Genomic DNA, 23,240 nt, shown 5'->3' with positions numbered 1-23,240 from the left:
CACGAAGAGCCTCTGGGCGAGCCCAGGAAGGAGCCCCAGGAAGGAGCCGGCCCCAACAGTGGACTAGGGAGCGGCCCCACTGGGAAGGGGTGCGGGAGGCGCAGCCACACCTGGCTTGTGGGATGGTGGCACTTTTGCAAAAGGCTTTGTGTTTTGCGGCTACTGATCAGAAAGTGCTCACCAGAGCTTGAAGGTCTCTCCCGGGCCGGGTTCCTCCTTCGGGCCCCAGGGCCACCCGCACACCCTCTGTCCGGCTGGTGGAGACGGCCCAGCGGAAAAAGGAGATGAGGCGTCTACCTGAGCCCACCTTGCGAGCGGAAGAGCTGGCTGGCGGCAACGACAGAGCGCGGGCCCCAGCCACATGGCCTCTCTGCCTTGCTCCGGGAGCCTCTCAGGGGCCCTGTGAATAGGCACTGCACATAAAAAAGTCAGGACCAAAGTCCAGGGAGGCATCTTTCTAGACCTTTCGTTCTATGAGCAAGAAGGGGGCAGTGGTTCGGCCTCAGTTGTCTTCTTTCACACATTCCTGGAGGGTGGGGACAGCGGCCCCTGCGGGTGCCCCCAGACGCCTGAGACGCGTGTGGCCTCGGCCCGCCCGCCCCAGCGGGTAGCAGCGCTTCAGGCTGTCGTCGGTCCACTGCATCTGCAGGCCTGCGACGCCTCCGGGCCCCTTACGAGTGGCCTCGGGCGTCCGAGCGTCTGTTTCCTGAGACCATGACCCTGAAGCTCTGCCTGGAGGGTGTGCAGAGACCGGGCTCTGCGGCCGCAAGCGGGTCCTTGACTGGAGGGTGTCTCACGACTGAACGCGGAGTCGGGCAGAGGAGAGAGCCAGGGCCGGGCTCAGCGTGGCCCTCACGCCCCCCCCCCCCCAGCTTCAAGGTGCACCAGGGACCCCTGTTCTCCTGACACTTTAGGGAGAGGACGACTCACGGGGCCCTGAGTTTTCCTCTGTCGGTTTGTACGTGTTTCCTAACCTTCGGCCGTGCAAGTGGTGGAAAGTAACGCAGAGGCATTTTCCAGTTTGGGATTTTTTCCTTCTTTCCTCTCTTTCCTGCTGCTTGCTGGCCCCGCTGAGGGTCGCTGTGCGTGAAGTACGAGTGCTGCGCAGGTGGCTGAGGCGGAGCTCCCACCGCCCTTGGCCTGACCAGGGGATGTGCCCTCTGTCTTTCCGGGACCGTTCGTGTGGACAGTGGCTGCCTCCCAGGACCTGGGGCCCCGAGGAGGGGAGGACAGTGCTGACTGGCCCCCAGTCCCCCCTCTAAGCAGATCACAGGCTGGACAGTGCGGGTCAGGGGAGGGTTTGCCAGGAGGACTTGAGCTCAACAGAGTGACAGTGAGGTTCTGTGTGTCCGCAGCTCCGCGAGGAGGCCTGGCGGGGCTTTGCTGCCCTAGACGACCCGCTGACCGGACTCCTGGACGTGCTAGAAGGCAGCCAGGCCTGGCAGCGTAAGGGCCCCTCCCTGGAGGCCTGGGTAGTCTGTGAGCTGCACCGCTGGCTACGGTCACAGCCCCTCCCTGCGCCGGCCCAGGTGAGCCCTGCCCACAGCCCACCGGCCACGTCCCTTCCACGCCATCCACACCTCCTGGCCTGGTGGGCTCCACGCCTGCCCGACCTGGCCTGCTGAGCCCAGCAGGGGTCAGTGCCTTCGGACCGACTGTGCTCCTGGGTCTGTGGGCTTGACCCTCAGCCCCACAACCACACATCTCCCTCACCTGTGCCCCTGCCCCCCAGGCCTCGCCTGCCTGGAATGTCCACCGCAGACACAGGGTCGAGGTGCTGACGTCTGCGGCCAAGTCAGTCCCAGCACCGTGCTGCAGCCCCCACTCCCCGGCTGAGGCTGGCTCTGGTCTTCCAGCGCAGCTCAAGGCTGAAACAGCTCCAGGCCCGTGCGGTCAGGGTCCTTGCCAACAGTCCCCCGAGTCTCGTGGAGCCACTGGTCAGCATCTTCCAGCTGCAGGACGCAGACCGGAGCCCCCTGCTGACTCACATCCACCAGCTGTACCAGGAGGGCAAGTTCAAAGAAGTGAGTGTGACCCCCACGTGGGCCGGACTGGCAGGGAGGGGCTCAGGGGCCAGGGCTCCGGTGGGGTCAGTGCGGCAGGCAAGAGCTGGGCTGAGAGGGCTCATAGGGTCCACCCTGGGAGTGTCCTCTCCACCCCTCCACTACGGGGGTGCTGAGACCCCCAGAGGGCCTCAGGGACCAGCCAGCCCAGGAGCCCAGCTCGGGGCTGTGCCATGCACCAGGGTCCTTGGAGCCCCTCATACTCACAAAGCTGAAAAAGAGGCTGGTCGCAGCCCCCAGCCTGCGCCGGGCCCTCTCGCGCAGCACCTGGGGTCCTTCCTCTTGAGGTGTCCACTGGGTCCTCAAATGTGGTCAGCGGCCCAAGGACACCCTGGCTGTGGCCTGGGGCAGGACCGTGTACCTGAGCCGCTGCTGTTCAGTCTCATTTGTCAATTCCCAGAAATGCTTGCAGGGCTAAGAAGATCACGGGTGTGGGGGCCCCTCAGCCCGCGCTCGCCACTGCTCGATCACTTCCCGCACCCTCCTAGCCCAGAGCCTCCCCGGCCCGGGGAGCTTTGCCAGGGAGCACCCACATGACCCTTGAGGCTCCCCCTTCTCACTCCTGCCTCTGCCTAGGCCCACTCACAAGGTGGGGTGGCCGGGGGGTGGCGTGGCCGGGGGGGTGGGGAACAGCCTAGTTCCCTCTGGCCCAGCTGCTTACCTGCTGCTGCTGGCTTTGTGTCCTTGTCAAGGGTCCTGGGGCCACGCCCACGCCGGGCCTGGGGACCTGTTCCAACAGCAGGGTCTGGTTTGCAGGAAGAGCCCCCGAGAGCCCTCGCGCCGTGCCCGCCACCCCCCGCACCTGCCCCGGGGCCCTGCCCTGGGTGGCCCAGCCCCTGCCATTCGTGGCTCTCCTGCACCAGGTCCCAGCAGGGGTGGTGCCCCTGTGAGGGTCACACACCCGAGGGTCCTGTTGGCTCCGTGCCGGTGCCTGGCCGGGCAGGACCCCACCCTACCTGTGCCGCGCTCCCCGGGACCAGCCCCTCAGCATCACGCCCATGGCTTTCGCTGCAGAGGTTCCGCACAGGGCATAGCACTGGCGCTTTGCGGCACAGGTGACCAGCCCTAACAGCAGAGGGGCCTCCGGTACGTGCGGTGCTTTGGGCCGGGGGCCATGCCCGGGACGGGTCGTAGCTCCCTTGTCCTGGGCCGGCCTGGGCCCTGGGCAGAAAGAGCAAATGTGGAAATGTGGGCTTAGGAGCTGCAGGTCCCTGGGTAAGAGCTTGTCACGCTCCGGAGGTCTCAGCGGGTTTGTCGAGTCTCCTTTGTGAGCCCTGCCAGCTCTCATTTAAGTCCAGAAGTTTCCAAGAGAAGGTGGAGGCTGGCCAGGAGCATTGGGAGTGACTTGGGTCTGCGTGAGGTAGTAGGGAGTGGGGGTCTGTGGTGAGCGGGGAGGGGCAGCTCTGTGGTGGAAGTCGGGGGCGGGTCTCTGAGCTGTTGCTGCAGGCACGGGGCCCCCGTGGCATCTCTGTGCCCTGAGATGTGAAGATCACAAGCAGGGAGAAGCCCTGGGGTGCCCAGCTCAGCAGAACACTCTTCCCACACCCCAAGTCCAGTCTCGGGGCTGTCCGGGGGCTCACTCCTGGCTCACCCCTCCCACTGCCAGGGCCATTGCTCCCCACTCCTCGGTGGGCACCGAGCAGGACCCCAGGCGCGCCCCACGGGCCTTCTACCCTGAGGGGCCAGTCCCGGGGAGGAGGCTCACTGCAGTTTGGGCCTCACCTGGACCACCAGTCCTGCGCCCACAGAGGTGTGGGCCGTGTGTTGGTGGCTGTCATCTTGTCTCGAGGCCGGTGAAGGGCGCTGAGAAACCAAGATGGCCACGCCAGGGACAATGTGGCTGGGGCTCCGCTCCCGTGGCGCAGGGCCATTCTCCGCGGGCTGAATGGGCGGCTGGGCTCGCAAGAATGCGGGAGGCAGAAGGCAGGCTAGTGTTTCGGCGTCTTCTGTTACACCCGAGCCTTTCAAAGAGTGTCTAGGGCCGGCTGAATGCGCCTCCCTCGCGCTCCAAGGCAGGAATCCCAACACAAAGGGGGCTCTTGTCCCGCACAGGCCCCTTCTGCGAAGAAAAGCCATTGTCCCCAAGCGGGGCCGCCCGGCAGGCGGTGCATGCTCCAGTGCCCACCGCCGCGCCCGGCGAAAGGGGCCGCATTCAGGCCTGTCCGCTCGGATTAGCAGGGACTCACGACTTAATGTGCACCGATATTTCATGTCGAGGGCGGCGGCTGGCTCCAGGCGGGATGAATGCCCGCTTTTGTCTACTGAGTTATTTTATTTACATTTTTTAAACAGCTTATCAAGGTAAAAAGATAGCTTTGCTTCAGGGGGAAGAAAAAAAAGCCCCTTGGCTCCGGGCCGAGCTGAGCTGTGGAGGTGGGAGGCAGGCCCATCCTGGGTCTGAGGCTGCCGAGTCTGGGCACCTGCCCGGCCTCCTGCCCCTCGGATGGACAGCCGGGGGGGTGTGGGGTGGGCATGAATGCCCCTCCCGTGGCGGCCACCTCGGCCCCACTGGGTTTTCTTAGTTCTTGTCCCCAAGGGTGGCTGTCCTAGAGCCTGTCTGCCCAGAGGTTTCCACGGCCCCGCCCTGCGCATCCCAGCGGTCTCCCTCGTGCAGAGGCCAGTCCTCGGCAGTTTCCTCTGTGGGGCCTCAGCCCCCCCTTCTGTCACCGGTGCCTGAGTCACCAAGCGATGTGCCTGCACCTGCCGGGTCTCTCAGGTGACCGGGTCACGGGCGGCTGGTGTGCTCTTGGCAGAAGCTCAGACAGGAAAATGACCGGAGATGGAGTCTAAGCCCCTCATGGCAATGACAGAACTGCGCACAGCAACACCCCTGCCCCGGCCAAGCCCCAAGATAGAAGCCAGGCCGAGAGGGCTCCCTGCTGCCGGTCATCCCTCCCGGGCCGCTGCGACCACCCAACCTGGCTGCCCCTTTCCTTGTCCTGCGCCGCCCCACGCACCCAGCCTCCAAGTGCAGAGGTGCAGGTGCAGAATGAGGGTACCTCCCAGACTGTCCCTGGGGGCGTCGGCGGCCATCCAGCCCTGAGCACGCTCGCCCCACCCTGCAGCATCCAGACAGGCCACGTGGCTGAGAGAGGGCACCCTGGGTGCTGGGACAGCTCGGGAGGAGCCAGGGAGCAGAGAGGGGCTGTGTGGAGCCCTCTGAGCCCTGTGTGACGGTAACCCCTGACACACCAGTGAGGCCTGAGCAGCCTGCCTTGGATGAGCGGGCTGGGCTCTGCGAGGAGTCCCCCACCCTCTCTTCAGCCTGTGGGCACTGCTGGCCAGATGAGAGGGTTGGGGTCGGCACAGAGGGCTCCCCTGGACCTCACTGGCTCCTCGGGGGTGGGAGGCCCCAGCAGCAGAGTGGGGGCACCCTCAGAGAGGGGGGTGAATGGGCTCCAGGCTGCCCTCGATGGCGAAGCCTCTCCTGCTTCTGTGAAGGGCAGCGCCCAACCTCCCGTGGCCACACCCTTGAACCTTCTACCCAGACCACCATTCCAGGTTACCCCCCCCCAAGCCTGAGGCCTCACCCCAGGATTCAGAGGGCTTGTCGGAGGGTGGGGGCTCAGGATCGCGCCTAGACCCTGGTGAGGGCTGGAGCCCAGCGGACAGATGAAGTCCTGCCCTTGGAGGAGCAGGAGCCACAGGATGATCGGGGCTGACGCCCCAGCCGCGGTAGTGAGGGGGGAGGAAAGTCGTCTGTGCCCCCCACACCTCTCCCAGGGTCACCGGCTCACAGCAGGTCTGGAGGATGGGGGGTCCCAGGCCCCCAGGTACCCCTCCCCACGGCCCCTCCTCGGCCGTGGCCTGGCCCAACCAAGCCCAGGTCCAGGTGCTGACCGCGGAGGAACAGGAAGCTAACGGGAGCATGGCGGCCTCAGGGCACAGGCGGTAGTGTTCTGACCACCCCACTTCCTGAGCACAGTGTGGGGGGCCGCCGGGGTCCGCATGCTAGCCTTCCGGGAGGGGGGCCTGGTGCTCACTCAGTTCTCAGGGGGCCTCGGTCCAGAAAAGATAAGGTCCCCACCGTGGGCACCTGCACCCCTCCCATAGCCGGGAGCCCCTCCTCCAGCCCTGGCCCCTCCCCCCGCCCCCCCCCCCCGCCCCATCCTCTGGCCCCTCCCCCTGCCCCGCGCCCCCTGTGCCCCCTGCCCCCTGCTCTGGGCCCCTCGGGGCCGGCTGCTGCCGAGCTCCTGGACAGCAGCCAGGCTGTGGAGGCGCCGGGTCAGCGCTGCGCAGGGAAAGGCCCCTGGCCCTGCGCCCCCGCCCCGCGCGATCTGCGGCCGGAGGCCCGAGCGAGCCTTTCCCAGGCCGCTATTTTGGTCCTTTGTGTGAGCTGCGTGGGGCGGGGCGCCCGGCTGCTCTGCCGGTTATTTTTGCTCATAATGGGAGCGCGATGTATGGAAATTATTAATAGCAGCCGGGTCTGCGCTACGTGCGGGCGCTCAGGACGCAGGGCATTTTCTATGCTGAGTCGGAGGGGGGTCCCTGTGCCGGCGGCTGCCTGCTGTCAGGGTTCTCAGCTGTGCCCACTGTGTCCCCATTCCCGGGTCGGCTGCCCTCCCCTCCTCACCAGGAAGCATCTGGGTTCAGATCCTCTTTTCTGTGGACCCAAGGGGGCAGGTCTGTGCTTCCCCCAACACACACAGACCACACCACGCCGTACGCCAGCCTCTCCTCCTGGGGCCAGTCCACCCTTTTGGACAGACAGCTGTGCGCTTATTAGTCATCTTGGATTGCACACAGAGTGTGCCCTGTGGAACGTGCTCAGAGGCCCCTGCACTTCAAGGCCACAGTCGCTCAGGCCCCAGGGTGCACAGAGGCAGGGGTCGCCCGCCCTGGCCCCTGGCTGTGAATCCTGTGACTGGCCATGCCAGGCTCTTGCTGGTGGAGGGCACTATTTTGGGAGGGGTGGGGCAGGTGTCTGGGGGTAGGTGACGAGGCTTCTGCCCCTTGACTGCTCCCCCCGCCCCCGGCTTCTGGCCACTCATCAGCAACCCCTGGCCAGAGCCACTTGGGCCCAGCACCCACCCTGATGCCCTATCCAACAGGCCACCCCCCAGCCTGGTGGGGCCTGTGGGTCACTCCCACCTCCCCACCTCTTGTGGAACCTGGCTCAGCACTGGGGGAGTGAAGGGGGGCTTGTCTGTCAGGAGGCTTCTGGATTCTAGGCCCCTTGGACCTGAACAGGCCCTGTCCTATGCCCACAGTGACTGAGAGGTGTAGAAGGGTGGGAGCCCCTCACCGTGGCACTGCCTGGTCCCCACCAGGCCCAGTGTCGTTTGTGTAACCCGCCCCATCTGTGGTTGCCAGGCCATCATGCTGGGCTCCAAGCTGAAGCTGCAGCCGGTACTCGATGTTGACAAGGTAAGTGTCTTTCTCATGTGAATTCTGTGGGTTCCAACTTGGGTGGAGCCTAGGTCTCTAGAAACACGGTTTGGGGGTGGGGGGTCTTGTACCATTGATCCCTGGCCTCTGCTCCTCACAGGGTGTGGCTGGGGGTGCTAGAGGTCAAGGGTCGCGTGTGACCACCTGACCCTGTGAGGCAGGCCCAAGGGGAGGGGTCCAGGAGAGCAGTCCCTGGGCTTGGGTGTAATATGCTCCAAAAGTGGACGCCAGAGGGGTTCTCAGGAATGGGGCTCCCCATGAGGCCACCCCGGGGTTCCAGCCTGGGCTCCAGGCAGCCTGACCATTGTGGTCACACAGGGGAGAGGAAAGGAAATGAGGTGGGGTCTACTGTAGAGACCACCGAAGGGGCTTTGTTGAGGCCTGGCTTTTGCGGTGGAAATGGCCTGAGTGTCCAAAGGGCCAGTGCCACCACCAGGGACTGCCTCTGAGGCTCCCGGAGGCTCCGGCAGCTGGGGCTCCCGTGGGCACGAGCCGGGCACTACGAGCAGGCACGCCATCTTGCCAACAAGGAGGCATTCCCGGGCCACCCGGCTACTGCCCATGGCTGGTCTCCCTCCTGCCCCCTCCCCACGGCTCAGTGGGGACAAGAGACAGCTGAGCTTCCCCAGGTCCCCCTTGCCTCTGGGGGTCTCCAGTCCTTTGTAATGGAGATGCAGATGGCCATGGGCCCAGGCGGAGCCCCAGGGAGCATTGGGGCCAGGAAGTGTGGGGCGAGGAGCCCAAGCACAGGCCAGGGACTGGAGGTGAGCCTGGGTCTCAGCAGGGGATGGAGGTGCCAGGTGCCTGCAGGCTGTAGCCTGAGTGCGTGCTGCCCCACAGATGAGCACCCCACTGCTCCTCCAGGACAGGGCGAACCTCGTGGAGCGTTACGTGGCCGGCTTCCCGGACCTCCAGAGGAGGCTGCTGGCCTTCCTGGACTCCTGGTGCCGGCCCGGCTTTGACATCGGAGCTGTTGCCAGGTGAGCCGCACGGGGGCCCAGGGTTGGGTGAGGGGGCAGGCACAGGGAAAGCCACACGATTGCCCCACAAGTCGCAGCCAGGTTAGCAGCGAAGGGCCTGCTTCTGGAGCCCAGAGGCTGTGCCTGTCAGGGACCAGATGAGAGACAGTTAGCACTTACTGAACAACAATCTCCACGCCACGTGAATAACTTCTCATCCAGTTCCGGAGGGCACACTGCTTTCCCTTTGCTCGTTCCTTCATCCCTTCCCTGAATAAATCCTACCTGGGACGAATGTGGAGCCCATGTGGATTTGTTTGGGCCGCGTACATACATGACAGGTGCGTGTCGCCTGAGCGTCGGGCACGGGGATGGCGTCTGGCAGAAGGGCTTCTTGCCACACGTCCGGGGGAGCCCCGGGGGCGGCGGCTCCTGGAGGCCCGTGAAGGCTGCAGGCAGAAGTGGCTTGATCCTGGCCCCTGAGCTACCCGGCCCTGGGATCGTCCGGCTGGAGGTTCGACCTTGGGCTCTGGGGCAGACCTCCCTGGACCCACCTCCCCGGAGCTGTGAGCAAGTCACCTCACTCTCTGGGTGTCTTTCTTCATCCCTAAAGTGGGACTGATTTGGCCTGTCTCAAGGGTCGTGTGACTCCAATGCTAGGAAGCAGGCGAGTGCACGCAGCCCCGGGCCAGGCTTGTGCGGTGCAGCTCTCCCCGCTGACGGGAGCTCGGCCCAGCTGGCCCAGTCGGTGGAGCGTGCGACTCTTGACCCCAGGGTGGTGAGTTTGAGCCCCACGTTCAGGGTAGAGATTACTTTTTTTTTTAAAGTGGCTTAAACAATAAACAATGTGTTTAAAAAAAAAAAGAGGGGGGGACATAGAGCAAATAAGTGGACATCCTGTGGGGCTGGGACCAGAGTCCCGTGTGGAGAAGGGACACACGTGGGTGGACAGTGCGAGGGTGAGGGAGGCTCTGTGGCCTGGAGTTAGCAGAGGATATTGGTTCAAATTAATGAGTTTTTAAAAATGTACCAGATTTTGGGGAGCACCTGCGTGGCTTAGTTGGCTAAGCATCTGACCCTTGATCTCAGCTCAGGTTGTGAGTTCAATTTCACATTGGACTACACGCTGGGCATGAAGCCTACTTAAAGAAAAAAATTTCCAAGGAGCCTGGGTGGCTCAGTTGGCTAAGCGTCTGCTCTGGATTTCAGCTCAGGTCTGATCTTGCAGTTCATGACTTTGAGCCCCACACTGGGCTCTGTGCTGACAGCTTGGAGTCTGCGTGGGATTCTCTTTCTCTTTCTCTCAACGTAAATAAATAAACTAAAAAAAAAAAAAGAATAGTTTAGAAAAAAGATTTTCCTAGGGCCTAGAGAGAGGGAAGGAGAGAGAGAAGGAAAGAAGAACAGAGAAAAAGGGAGAGAGAGAATCCCAAGCAGTTCGGGGCTATCAGCAGAGTCCGATGTGGGGCTTGAACTCACGAACCGTGAGATCATGACCTGAGCTGAAATCAAGAGTCAGATGTTTAACTGACTGAGCCACCCAGGTGCCCCTATAAACACTAGGTTTTACAAAGTGCTTCTGGCCAATGAACACAAGCATTTGTTAGTGTGTCTGCTTCACGATGAAGAAGACAATTTTTTTTTAATGTTTTATTTATTTCTGACAGAGAGAGAGAGAGAGAGACAGCGTGAGCAGGGGAGGGTCAGAGAGAGAGGGAGACACAGACTCTGAAGCAGCTCCAGGCTCTGAGCTGGTTGTCAGCACAGAGCCCGATGTGGGGTTCTAACCCACGAACCGTAAGATCATGACCTGAGCCGAAGTCGGACACTTAACCAACTGAGCCACCCAAGTGCCCCAAAGAAGATATTTTTAAGAGAACGAGAGGCAACGACAGCGGGGGGGCGGGGGGTTAGGGTCCGAAAAACCGGTGGCAGGTGGTCAGGCAGCAGCGCTTAGCAGGCTGAAAAGCTGACCCGCTGGCGCCAGGGGCATGTGGGGCCCAGCACGGAGGCCGAGGAGGGCCCTCAGCGGACTCCTCAGTGGCCAGCCAGTCCTCGGGGACCCTGGGCCGAGGTGTCCACAGAACACAGAACAGAACTCTTTTCAATCAAAAATACAACGGCAAAATGAAAAGCACAATAAAGGTTTGGAGGATAAATCTGAAAATGTCTTTGAAAAAGTACAGAAAAGATAAACAGAATGAAAATCAGAGAGAAAGGATTAAAAGAATGAATAGAGATCTCGTCAAGAAGGCCCAACATCCAAGTACTGAGAGCCCCAGACGGAAAGAGCAGAGGATGGAGCGCATTGCGAGGTGCCAGGCTTAGCGGGTCCGCTGGGCGCACTGTGGCGAGGCAGACTCCGCCCTCCCCGGGAGAACGGGGCTCAGGAGGGGCTTCCGGGGGTGTCGCCTGCCGGGTGCTGTGGGAGGGCTTCAAGCCCAAGGCCCCAGCTCAGCCGAGCCCTCGGCCATCGCGGGGCAGAGCCCAGGCGCCTCTGCAGGCGTGCGCTGAGCCGTCAGCTGGGACAGCTCGCCGCGTGGCGGGCACAGGGGAGGCGGGCAGGGGCCGGCCGGAACCTCAGCGGGCAGTGAAACCCTGACGGGAGCAGGAGGGTGCGTCCTGGCCGTGGCATCACACACACAGTGTGTCCCGACCCTGCGTGAGGACCGTGCGGGGAGGGAGCCCGAGGGCCTTCCGAGCTGAGGCGTCCGAACACCTAACGCTGAATAATCAAGAGGTCACGTTCGCGTACGTCACTGGTAAGCGCAGAGACAGGTCCCGAACACGACAAAGTGATCGTGTCTGCTGCGCGGTGGGGCCGAGTGACGGGCGACCGCTCTTCCCATAAGCCTCGTAGAACTACCGAGTTGTAAACTGTTGGAGTGTGTGACTTAGAGAAACAAAAGTCTTAAAAAGAAAGCACCCGACAGGAGCCGTGTTTCTCTCCCCACAGACAGCACCCACAGGTGACCTCCTTGAGGCTGGACAGGCTGAGTCCCAGAGCGCTAAGTCGGCGGGTCCTGAGCCTGCTGGAGCGACTGGGCCTGGACCCAGGTGAGTGCGGCCCCCACACCCTGTGCGCCCCCGGCCCCCCTTCCTGTCGCCTGCCATCGCCGGGCCTGGACGCGGAGCAGCAGACCGAGGTCTGCAAGCCCCTCTGCCCGCCTGGGGTGACCCCTGGGAGGCGGGGCCCGTGCTGCACCCCCCGTGCCCTCCCCCTCCTGCCCGGCGCGTCTTCCTGTCTGACGATGGCCCTTCTAGCAGACGTGAGGTGGTATCTCATCGCAATTTAGGTTTTCACTTCCCTGATGGTGAGTGGTACCGTTACGTGCGCCTGTTTGGGTGCCTTTGGAAAACGCCTGTTCGCTTCCTCTGCTCATTTTTAAATCCGGTTATTTGGGGGCTTTGGCTATTGAATTGTGTGAGTTCCTTACACATTTTAAATGTTAGCCTCTTATCAGATGCTTGGTTTGCAAATATCTTCTTCCACTTTGTAGGCGGTCTCTTCGTTTTGTCTACTGTTTCTTTGTACAGAAGCTAATATTCAGTTTGTTGAAAGGCCACTTGGTTTTTGCTTTCGTTGCCTGCTTTTGGCTTTCGGGCGCTCTTTGTTCTTTGCCCTCACCAGCCTACCAGGTTAAATTTTAAACCTTCTTTTTTCTGAAAATATTCCTCAAGTGTCAGTATAGATTACTTCTATTATTGTCCAGCTCAAGATATTTTCTAGTCTTTATTGTAATTTTTCTTTGCCCATGGGCTAATTAGAAATGTATTTCTTTTTCTTCTTTTTTAACGTTTAGTTTTGAAAGAAAGAGAGCGAGAGTGAGAGAGAGAGCTAGTGGGGGAGGGACAGAGAGAGAGGGAGACAGAGGATCTGTCCCGACAGCGCAGAGCCTGATGCAGGGCTCGAGTTCACTCACAGTGAGATCACGGCCTGAGCCGACGTCAGATGCATAAGTGGCCGAGCCACCCCGGCGCCCCTAGAAGGGTATTTCTTCATTTCAAAGCTCTGTGGCATTTTTAGTTATTCTTCCAGTGTGGGCTCTTAATGTCATCGTGATCAAAGCTCATGCTCTGTATGATCTCAGTCCTTCGGGTTGAAATGTGTTGTTATGAAGAAATCTAACTTCTTTTCTCTGAAAGCAATCTCTCTCTTCCCCTCTCTCTCCATCTCTCTCTCTCTCTCTCTCTGTCTCTCTCCCCCTCTCTCTGTCTTTGATGTTCTGCAGTCTCACTCGGAGGAGACTGGCTGTAGATTTCTTTGTGTTTATGTTGCCTGGTGCTGGCTGAGTCTGTGGACTGCCGTCTTCAGTCGGTTCTGGGACCCTGCAAGTCACCATAGAGACGGCTGTCGGCCCCCTGGGACCCGTGTGTGGCCGCCCCCCCCCCCCCCCCCCCCCCCCCGCGGTGCTGTCACTGTCCTGGGTCTCGCTCACCTTGAGCTCGGGTGACTACTGCTCTTTTCCACGTCGCGGATTCTCTCCTCTGTGTCCAACGAACGACAAAACACATGCGTCACTTTGATTGTTGTATCTGAGGCTCCAGAAGCTATACTTTGCTTCTTTCTCAGATCTGCTCTTTGGCCTCTGTGTGGCTCCTTGACCGTATTTCCGGTTTGGTCTTTTCTTCCTTTGAATGCCTTGCTCCTGGGTGTCTTATGCCCCGTGTCCCAGCTTCAGCTCCGTCGCTGGCCAGCGCGTAGCTTCTGCCTCCCGCCCCCGCAGGCCCATCTGTCCTCACGCGGGGCGTCTCCCTGAGGAGCCACGCAGACGCCCTGACCCCGGTGAAGGCTCCTGCCTCCGGGAAGGAGGCCAGTCCTGGGGGCTTTTGCAAAGACAGAAACACGTCACCAACAGGTGTTGATTTGTGACTTTCAGTGGCCCCTTGGGTGGCACTAGGTGAAGAGATGGGAGAAGGAAACGAGGTGGCCCGGAGGCTGGAGGTGGGGGCAGGGGGCAGGCCGGAGCGTCCCCCCCCAGCCGCCCAGGCAGGTCTAGGAGGAAGTCCCCCGGGGGGCGCAGCTGTAGGAGGGAGCCGCCCTCAGGCTGCAGAAGAAACCAAGAGTGGGGCTTTGGGTGCGGAAGCTCCTAGGAGGGTCCCGGCAGCACAGACCTCGGGGCGCCGGGCTCCGAGGGGCCAGGAGGTCTGGGGTACAGTTGCAGGACGGGAGCGCTGAGGAGCGGCCCCCCCCGGGGACCCCCGTCCCTGGCCTCTGACGTCACCTGCGTGCCTGCCCTGGGCGCTGCCGGGGGGGCCCTGCTGGGGTCACCCAGGGGACATGGAGTGGGGACACGGGAGAGGCCGGAGAGGCCTCAGGGGCTCGTAGCACAGACCCGCCGTGAGGGCTGTGCCGGCCTCCTTGGCAGGGGCTCTTCCCGCCCAGAACTCAGGACCGTGTGGGGCGGGGTGGTGGGCAGGCTGTGTGGGGGGCCGCAGCTGGGTCTGGGGGTGCAGGCCCTGGGTGGGGCCGCCTTCCCTCCCAGCAGCCCCGCCATGCCACTCGCTGACCCGCAGAGCCCACACTTCGGGGTCGGCCATGGCCACAGTGGGCCCGGGGCTGGGGACCAGAGGAGCCTTGGGGTCTGGGGCCAGCCTTAGCCTGGCGCTCCCCAGCTCAGGACGTGCCCCCCTTGGAGGGCTGCCCCTCCACAGGTCTCAGCTGAGTGCGGCACTGGGCAGGCTAGGTGCCTAGGCACCCTCAGCGTGGGGACCCCCTGACGATGCGCCGCGTCTGGGGCCTGCTGGACAACGGGGGAGGGTGGGCGAGCAGGTGCCCCCGCGGGCGCCCAGCTCGTCGGCCCTGCTGGGGAGCAGGGAGGACAGGCACCTCCGCCAGGCGCCCCTGCAGCTTCCCTGGCGGCTCCCTGGGTCCGTCTTATCCAGGACGCCTCAGGGTCCCAGCTGAGGCCACTGCCCCTTTGCACCTCTGCAGTCTTCCCCCTCCCCCGTCCACCGTCACGGCTGCGGCCTCCACAGGGAGCGGCCCCGTGTCCTCCACGGGCTGACACTAGACGCGGAAGGAGGGTCGGGGACTTCTGTGTGCCTCTCCTCCCTGCGCTCCCCGCCGGCTCACCCCTGCCCAGGCCCGGGTCCCAGGGGGCCCCCAGGGTGTCCCAGGGCAGGGAGGCAGCAGGACGCGGTGTGGATCTTGGGGCGTCTGCCGGCCTTGGAGGCGTGTCAGGCGGTTGGGCCTCAGCTGTGCCTGTTCCTGTAAGGGTGCGTGCTGGGGTCTGGGCCGGCCAGTGAGCCCGGCGGCCGCAGAACGTTACCTGCGGGTGCCGTCCTGTACCCACAAGGCCGTTGGAAGAAGTACCCCACTGGCAAAAGGGTGCTTCGAGTTGTGTAAATGTCGGAAGAGCCGGTTTCTGTCTGCAGGCGCCTCCGCGAGAACACGGTCACTTCGTGCCCTGCCCTGAGAGCCCGCAGTAATTCACCTCTTCCCTTCTTTCCTCCAGTAACTCCCTCATTCGCCCCCTTCCTCAGGCTTCATCCACGTCCCGCTGCAGGGTTGTCGCAGGTTCCTGAGTGGCCTCCTGGGTCCGGAACCCTCAGACCCTGGGCAGGAAGGAGGGGACGCCCGTCACCTGTCTGAGGGGTCGCTGGCCTTTCCTTGCAGGCCCCAACTTCTGAGCAGCACTGACCTCCGCTCTGGTCAGGCAGCGACCCTGCAGCAGGACGCTCCCCGGTGCTGGAAGCCGGGTGCTGCCAGGGCAGCCACACTTGCAGGGGGTGCAGGCCCCTTAGAAGGCCAGGCCCCTGGGGCGCCTGGGTGGCTTAGTCGGTTGAGCATCCAACTTTCTCTTAGGTCATGATCTCTCGGTTCGTGGGTTCGAGCCCCGCTTCGGGCTCTGTGCTGACTGCCAGCTCTGAGCCTGGAGCCTGCTTCAGTCTGTGACTCCCTCTCTCTCTGACCCTCCCCTGCTCACGCTCTCTCTCTCTCTCTCTCTCTCCTAGAAATAAGTAAAACATTAAAAAAAAAATTAAAAAAAAAAAAGGAGGCCAGGCCCCTGCTGGCAGGTGGTCAGCGTCCCGTCCGCACTGCCAGGCTTCAAGGACAGCTGTCCCCGGGAAGGAGGCCCAGCAGTCAGATGCCGGGACGGCCGGACGGGCGGACGGGCGGGTGGGCGGGTGGGTGGGTACCCTTCCTGGGCCCCCTCGGGCTCTGAACAGCATGTGGAAGTAAGGCTGATAATAAGCGTCAGTCTGTAAGCACGTGAGCAAGATGGCCCCTTCCTCACATCCCAGGGAGGGTCCTGCTTGGGGAGATGAGGCTCCTGTCCCTCAGAACACGTGATGCAGAGGGCCTGGGAGACCCCAGATGAGGCTCAAGGCTGGGAGGGCAGCTGTGGGGACAGCGAGGGGTGAGGGGAGTGGGCAGGAGCCCCCACGTGCTGGCCCCCGCCCCTGCCTCGCCCTGAGCTCTGCCGTCTTTCAACAGCCCTGTGTCCCAACGCTGTCACTCAGCAGCGCCTGGCTGCCCTGCGCTACCTGTGCTATAAGCGGTTTATGGAGGTGTGTGTGCCCCGGTTAGCTCCCCGAGCCTGGGCCCGTGGTGGGGGGTCTCCCTCCCCAGTTTCTAGAGCTGCTGCTAGAAAAGGTCACCTTGATGCTTACTTTTGCAGAGAAGCATGTCTCAGGAGAACTGGGTGGACCACGTGCAGGTGAGTCCAGGGGCCCTGGAAGCCTCTAGAAGGCTCCGGAAGGCTCTGGAAGCCCCGTGCAGGGTAGGCATTCACTGGAGACCTGGGCGAGCACTCTCAGGGGGGCACGTGACCCTGAGAGACTGTGTGCACACACACAGACCAGGCACGCGGTGTGTAGGCCCACACGCCGGGTCTGCTCCTCTGATGTCCCGGCGGGGCCAGGGACAGACGGTGCAGACAGGGCTTCTCCCTGCCCAGCACAGACCCCACAGCTTGACGAGAATCCAGACACAGAGCCTTAGGTCTGCCCACCCCTGCCAGAAGGTGGGGTGCAAGAGGCAGATGCTGAGGGGGACCCCCCGGGTGAGGCAAGGCCAGAGCAGCTGGGGGTCCCGGAGCCCCTTTTAGCTGATGCTGTACAGAGCCACCAGGCGATGGAGGAGGTCAGGTTTGCTGGAGATTCCACTTGTTCACCAAGAGAATATTCTAGACCATCCTTGAGCCCTGTGCTTACATACAGCTCTGTGCCCCCTGAGGCCTGGGGAGGGGTGATGCGAGGGCCGCTCCCGGGCCCGGGGGCTGCAGAGCCCAGCAGGACAGCAGCCTGGACAGGACCCTGGAGCAGCTTTGGTCCTTCAGGCCTGAGCCGGAAGTGTGGGTCGTCATGCGCACAGCGCCCGTCCCAGCCCCGGGTGGAGCGGCCTTGGCAGAAGGTGGAGGGTGTGTGGGGTCCCCGATGCAGCTAGTGCAGGGGGTGCGGGCCCTTCCCTCCCTGATGAATGGTCTGGCATCTGGTGTTCTGAGTGGCATCCAGTGGGGGGCAGCGCTGAGCCACCCCTGGAGTGATGGGTGTGTGGGGTGGGTGGTGAGTCACCAGAGAGGAACGCAGACCCCCGGGGAAGGCCCGGAAGGCTGGTCCCCCCTGGGTGCCAAGGCCGAGGCAGCCGGAAGGGCAGCGGACATCCTGAAGAATGTGGAGGGGTTTCCACATATTGTCGTCCACGTGGGAACCCGCGGCCCGCGGGAAGCGGATGGCCTGAGGCTGCTGGGGGGACAGAGTTGTCTGGGAGGGGCCTGGCCTGTCAGCCAGCAGAGGCTCCTCGGGGAGCACAGAGGCCTCAGGAGCCAGAGATCTGGAGAGAAGAGGCTCAGACTCCAGCGAGGGTGGGGTGCCTGGGCCTTGCCCTGGGTGCCCTGAGGCTGAGCGGACTGGGGTGGGCCGCCCGTGGGCTGCTTGGCTCCCTGTGCCCCTGCGCCAGGCACTGGTGTGGGAGAGGCCGCGTCGTGAGGCCCCGGAGCGACATTACCCCTCTGAGGGCCGCCTGTCCGTGTCCACTCTCTGGACTGTGGACTCGGGGATGTCCCATGGTCCACCTTCCCCTGAGCATGTCGGCCAGCCCAGGGGCAGGGCTGAGGAAGCCCTGGGGGCAGACGCGCACAGCCGCAGGGTCAGGAGCAGGGCCCACAAGGTGAGGGTGGAGACGATGTTCTAGAAAGACAGTGCTGGTCTCAGGTCCAGGGGCAGGAGGTCAGGAGGCGCTGGTGAGAGCAGCAGCGGGGACCGGGGATTGGAGATGGGGACACGGGGACAGGGAGCCGGGCCAGGCTGCGGACACAGGACAGTGACCCTTCAGCCTGACCATGTGGAGGGTCCTCGACAGCTCGGTCAGCACAGGGCCTTCAGGGAACAGCCTCCTGCACTGGAGGGCTCGGAGCCAGTCTGGGGGGGAGGTCTGGGCTGGCGCAGGAAGGTCTGCACCCCTTCGGGGCAGAGCCAGGCAGCACAGCCCATCCCGTGTGCCCCCCAGGGCCTGCTGGGACAGAACGAGAGGCCGCAAGAGATGCTGCTACAGCTGCTGGCCTCCCCCGGCAACGAGGCCGTGGCTGCGCAGTGCGCCCTGGGCCTCGCGCTGCCCGAGGAGGGGCTGCCAGCCACAGTGGCGGCAGAGCTCCGCCAGCTCAAACTCCAGGAGAGGTGAGCACCCCCAGGCTCGGGAAGCTGGTGAGCAGAACATGCCCTAGGGCCCCCGTCCCTTGGGAAGTAACCCCACGAATCACATGTGCCAGCAGTCTGGGAATTAGAAAAGAAAGAAAACCAAGAAGCGGGCACAAGCTCCCATTCCCAGAGCGCGGACACGCTCAGAGCAGACCCTTCTGCCCTGGCCTCGACCCTGTGGCCGGAGCCCACAGCCAGGCCCATACCCCCGAGGGCCTGAGGAACCAGCAGTCGGTAGGCTGGGGGGTGAGGGGGGCAGAGGCAGGTGGGCAAGGCGGAGCCAGCAGTCATGTGGCAGGAGAGGTACGGGCAGGCACACCCCAGAGGCCCCCGCAGCTCCCTTCTTCTCTGAGGTCTGCTCTGGGCCCAGTCAGGCCAGCAGGTTTGGGGGGGGGTGCGGCCCCAGGGACCCAGGGTGGTGGGGGTGCCACAGCTGCACTTCTTCCAGGGCGGCCGAGGTGCCTTTGGAGGACAGGAGGGACGATTACTACCGGCTGCCCATCGCCAGGGAGGACATCCACTTCCTGGCCTCTGGGGAGGCCCTGGCCAGGCACGGGGAGGCGATCCTACAGGTGGGTGGCCAGCTCCGGGGCTCCGTCCACACCATGGACCCACCAGGCTTGGCTCTCCATCCCCCCCGGCCCAGACACCCAGCCCGTTCTGAAGACCCCGGGCCTGAAGCACAGGCTTCGGGCACTGGCCCCCCACCTGCGGCAGCTCCAGACCGTGCGATGGCTGGACCCTCGGCCTGGTTGGCAGGTTCCTTTGACCCCTTCTGTGTGGAATGGTGGGCACCTGGGGGCCAGACCTGGCTCCCGTCATGTGGGAGTTCCCAGGGCTGGTCACCCCTCCCAACAGAGACTGCCTCACCTGGACCTCACGCTAGGGGACCCGGCTGGCTGCACCCTCCTAGCCCTCGGCCACAGCCCTGCGGCCCCAGGGGCCTCACCTGCTCACAGCAGCCTCTCTCTGCAGCCCGGCCAGGTGGTCGGTGTAGACGTGGAGTGGAGACCCTCGTTTGGCACGGGGGACCGGCCCCAGGCATCCATCATGCAGGTGGCAGTGGAGGGCCGCGCCTTCCTGCTGGACCTGGCTGCGCTCTCGCGGCCCGCGGCGGGCCAGGCGTCTCAGGCCTTCTCCAGGCTGGTGTCCCGGCTGCTCTCGGACCCCTCCATCACGAAGCTGGGTGAGCGAAGCCCCTGCCCACCCAGGGGGAGGGTGCTGAGGTAAGGCCACGGCCCCTTCCTCGGGTACTGGCCACACTGACGGCCCTCCTTGCAGGTTATGGGCTGGCGGGAGACCTCCGGAGCCTGGGTGCTTCCTGCCCCGCCCTGGCGCACGCGGAGAAGCAGCTGCGGGGCGGCCTGGACCTGCTGCAAGTGCACAGGCAGGTCAGCTCGAGCGGGGCGGGCGGGGGCCCCTCCATCCTCCGCCCAGCCGCCTGCCCGGCGACGCCCTGCGCCATCTGGGGGTCTGCACCGCAGGCTGGCGGGGGGGTCTGTGCATCAGGACCAGCTCATGGCCTCAGGTCACCAGGCCCCACCAGGGAGGGAGGGTCACCACGTGTCCCCACTCTTTCCCCAGAGCCAGCCTTGTTTTGGGCTTCCCTGAGTTCTCAGCATGTGCCCTTGGGGCCAAGATGTCATCCCCAGAGCGGACCTGAGGCCCCTGCACAGCCCGCCGTGGCCATCCGAGCCCTCCCTTCCCGCACCGGCGGCTCTGGAAGGCGGAGGGCCTTCCCCAGGGCAGGCCGCTCACCCCTGAGGGGTCTGTCTCGGCAGATGCGGGTGGTGAACATGCCAGCTCGAGGCTCGCTCGAGGCCAGGGGGCTGCGGGGCCTCAGCCTCCTGGTGCAGCAGGTCCTCGGCAAGCCCCTAGACAAGGCGCAGCAGCTCTCGAACTGGGACCGGCGGCCGCTGAGCGAGGGGCAGCTGGTTTATGCAGGTGCGCACCCCTCCTCCCCACACACACCGCCCCCCAGGCCCCCGCACGGGAGGCTGAGGCCGACTCATGCCCATCCCAGCCGCCGATGCCTACTGCCTGCTGGAAGTGTACCAGGCGCTGAGCAGAGAGCCTGCCAGCTTCTTCCTGTCTGAGGACCTGGCCAGGAGCCTGCGGCCAGGCTGCAGCGAGAGATCGGGGGCCCAGGAGCCGCCCCGCCTGCAGGAGGCCTCAGCCCCGCCTTGGCAGGTGGGTGAAGCCCCCAGGACCCCTTCATTACAGTTCTCAGGAGGAGGACCACTGTGTCCCCTCCGCCTGGACGGGAGGGAAGCAGAGCGTCGGTCGGTGGCCTGGAGGAGGAGGGTTCCCGGCGCTGTCCTGAGAGCAGGCCTGACGTGCTCCCGCCGAGGTCCGGGCGGCGTCTGGCGTGAACCGTGTGGCCCCATTGTACACAGAACCCCCACCCCCGGGAAGCATGTGGAGGCCGTGCCTGGGCCTGTGCGAGTGATCTTGCATCATTTTATTAATCTGTTCGTCTGCCATTTCCTGCATTGAGGACATACTCCTCACGATGGTCTTTATAAAGGCCAAAAAATAATAAAATGCTGACCACTCTGCCCTCAGGGTTCTCACTGCCCACAAAGCCCGGGGCGGGGCGGAAGGGCCGTGTTGCGGGTGCCTGTGGCCGAGCGCGAGGACAGCGGCCCCGAGACCCCGGCCAGGGCCTTCCGCGTGGTGTGTGACAGCATGCTGCAGGGGCTGGCCCGGAGCCTCCGCTGCCTGGGCGCGGACGTGCACGTGCTGGGCACCGGCGAGGACCACCGCAGGGCGGCTGAGGTGAGCGTGGTCGGGCCCGGCCCCCCCCCCCCCCCCGCCCGGGTCCTCTGGGAGCTGCCGTGGTGCTCCTGCCACGTGGACCCCGCCCCAGGGCAGAGGGCAGGGCTCCGCTGGGCTGGCGGGGGCGCTGTGGACAGTGTCGTCTGGGGCTGCCCGGCACCTGGGGTCTGCCGGCGGGGGCCCTCCTGGCTCCTGGAGGAGCAGGCCTGACGCAGGCAGCCCGCGGGGGGTCCCGCACCCACCTCCACCCCTTGTCCTGCGGGCCCTGGAAAGGCCGCACGGGGGGCGGGGGGCTGTGAGGGCGCCGGCCCCTGGGGCCGTGGAGAAATACTGAGTTGGGGTCTTGGAATTCAGGGGCCTGAACTTGGATGGAAAACTTTTCCACAGGTTCATGGTGATAAAACACACAACTCACCCATCAAAGTGTGCAGTGTGCGACCAGCACCCCCCCTCCCCGCCCTGCACTCTCCCGTGTCTGTCCCCCGGGTGCGTCTGTTCCGGAGGTGGGCTGTGTTCGCTCGGCACCCTGTTTTCCGGGTTTAGCCGCTCCCGAGTGGGTCACTGTTTCCCTCCTTTCTATGACCAAATGGTGTCCCGTTGAGCAGATGGGCGTCACCTGGGCTGCCCCGGTCACGCTGCCGTGAAGGAGCACACACGTGGCTCTAACATAGTTTTTATTGTCGATCGGGGTTTCTTTTGTGCGTCTGCAAACGTCCTTCTGGGAACGGGTCCCCAGGCTCACCGGATGGCCAGCTGCAGCACTGAGCCGGCCCGGCCCGGAGACGGCCCTGCAGCAAGAAGCCTGCACGTTGTGCCCTGGGTCCGGGCAGGGCTGGCCACTGGGGGCCACTTGTGGCTCAGCTCCCTGGGCCCACCCAGCACTTGTGGGCCACCCCCCTATTAAGGAAGCTGAGGCCAGAAGAATGGGGGGCCCGCCCCCGGCATTTGAGGGGATGGGGGCTCCCCTCGTCTCTGGTCCCCGGTCAGCCGCTTCCCCCAGAGGCCTGCCCTGGCCCCCGTCCCTGGAGAAAACACCTGTGTCCTGGCCGAGACTGTCTTTAGCCTATGGGCGCTGAGACCGAGGTGGCCGGCCTGGCTTCCCCGGACTCCAGACCAGACGTCGTAGGTCAGGGAGCTCATGAGCCAGGGAGGAGGTGCCTTCCCACTGGCCCCCAAGAGAGCGTGGGATCACCAGCAAATGGGAGGCCGGGCTTGGCCTCCGTGTTCCTTAAACACCCGTGTTACTCCTGTGACTTTACATGGTATGACAGAGGGATTTAAAGATATAATTTACTGATCAATTTAGAGTCAACCAATAATCGAGAGAGAGTATTTGAAATTACTCAGGTGGGCCCAGCATCACTGCACGAGGCCTTTAGAGCAGCGACAGGAGGCAGCAGTGGGAGTCCAGGCACAGGGTGCTGTCGCTGCTCCCTGCCCGCACCCCGAGCCCGCTGCCACCTGGCTTCCGCAGAGCGACATTCGTGGGGGGCGTTCCGGCGGCACAGGAGGGTCGTGTGGGCTCTGAGAGCGGAGTGTGGCGCTGCTGTAAGGACGGACATACGGACGCGGAAGGAGCTTGGACATCAGGGGGTTCGGGGCGTCAGGGGAGAAGGCACTAAAGGTCACGAGACAGAAGCCAGGGTCTGGTCGGTGCTGCAGGGCCGGGGAGGGGAGGTGGTGGGTGGGCTGTGATGTTGGGACCTGAAAACATACCAACTTCACAGTCTGTCAGAGGAGACGCCCGACCCGGCCTGGGGGAGGCGGCGTTTGTGGGTGCTCCTTCTCCGTTGTGCAAACCTGCGATTGGAGGTGTGAGCCCGACCCGGACCCTCCCCGGGTGTCGTACTTGCCGCAGACTGATGTCAGCCGTATAGTTTCCAAAGTCCCTTTGACTCATTTCCACCCAGCCCGTCTTTTGATCGAAGCTTTGACTGGATTCTGCCTTTTCAGGGCCTCTCTCCAGAGGAGGAGGCTTCACCCCCCTTCGCTTGGCTGCTTCCAGAAACGCTCTGGACGGTGGAGCGAGTGTGCGTCCTCGCGGGGGCAGGGCCTTGGGCACTTTGCAGAGAAGGCACCTTGGGCGGCGGCGGCGGCTGGGTCCCGGGCTGCTCCACGACTCCTCCGTGGACCTTTCCGGATGGCGTGTGTCCTGCGTGGGAACCGTGTGTTTTTGTCCGCAGGCAGTTGTCCGCGAGGTCCCGCGTCCTGGGCCGCCTGTCTTGTGCGCCGCTAGTGCCGGGACAGGCTCGTTCTTGGCGGGAAAGGAGGCTGTGCGCTGAGGGCCCAGGGGCGCGGGGGGGGGGGTCCTCACCGCAGGCAGGCCGGGCGCTCCCAGAGCGTGGGGCGCAGGTGCTCAGGGCGCTGCTTCTAGTCAAGTGGGAGAGGACGGCTCAGCACAAAGGAGGCA

The 23,240-nt window shown here is 63.9% G+C and overlaps 1 protein-coding gene across 2 annotated transcripts in view; it reads left to right on the top strand.

The window, feature by feature from the left end:
• Nucleotides 1-23,240, top strand: part of EXD3 (exonuclease 3'-5' domain containing 3) — a 75,880-nt gene that overhangs the window by 30,108 nt on the left and 22,532 nt on the right. For both annotated transcript variants that reach the window (XM_039220757.1, XM_039220758.1), the window contains exons 5-18: nt 1,356-1,529; nt 1,857-2,024; nt 7,377-7,430; nt 8,292-8,431; nt 11,367-11,467; nt 15,852-15,925; nt 16,036-16,074; nt 17,865-18,031; nt 18,501-18,624; nt 19,028-19,238; nt 19,334-19,443; nt 19,834-19,996; nt 20,076-20,242; nt 20,618-20,830. In XM_039220757.1, the coding sequence (XP_039076688.1) occupies nt 1,356-1,529; nt 1,857-2,024; nt 7,377-7,430; nt 8,292-8,431; nt 11,367-11,467; nt 15,852-15,925; nt 16,036-16,074; nt 17,865-18,031; nt 18,501-18,624; nt 19,028-19,238; nt 19,334-19,443; nt 19,834-19,996; nt 20,076-20,242; nt 20,618-20,830 (1,905 nt within the window). The remainder of the gene's footprint in view (nt 1-1,355; nt 1,530-1,856; nt 2,025-7,376; nt 7,431-8,291; nt 8,432-11,366; nt 11,468-15,851; nt 15,926-16,035; nt 16,075-17,864; nt 18,032-18,500; nt 18,625-19,027; nt 19,239-19,333; nt 19,444-19,833; nt 19,997-20,075; nt 20,243-20,617; nt 20,831-23,240) is intronic.

Source organism: Hyaena hyaena, unplaced genomic scaffold (genome assembly GCF_003009895.1).
Source record: "Hyaena hyaena isolate Hyena2069 unplaced genomic scaffold, ASM300989v1 scaffold_911, whole genome shotgun sequence".
Classification (NCBI taxonomy): Eukaryota; Metazoa; Chordata; class Mammalia; order Carnivora; family Hyaenidae; genus Hyaena; species Hyaena hyaena.
The sequence above is the reverse complement of the archived record's forward strand: the minus strand, read 5'-3'. Positions and strand labels throughout refer to the sequence as shown.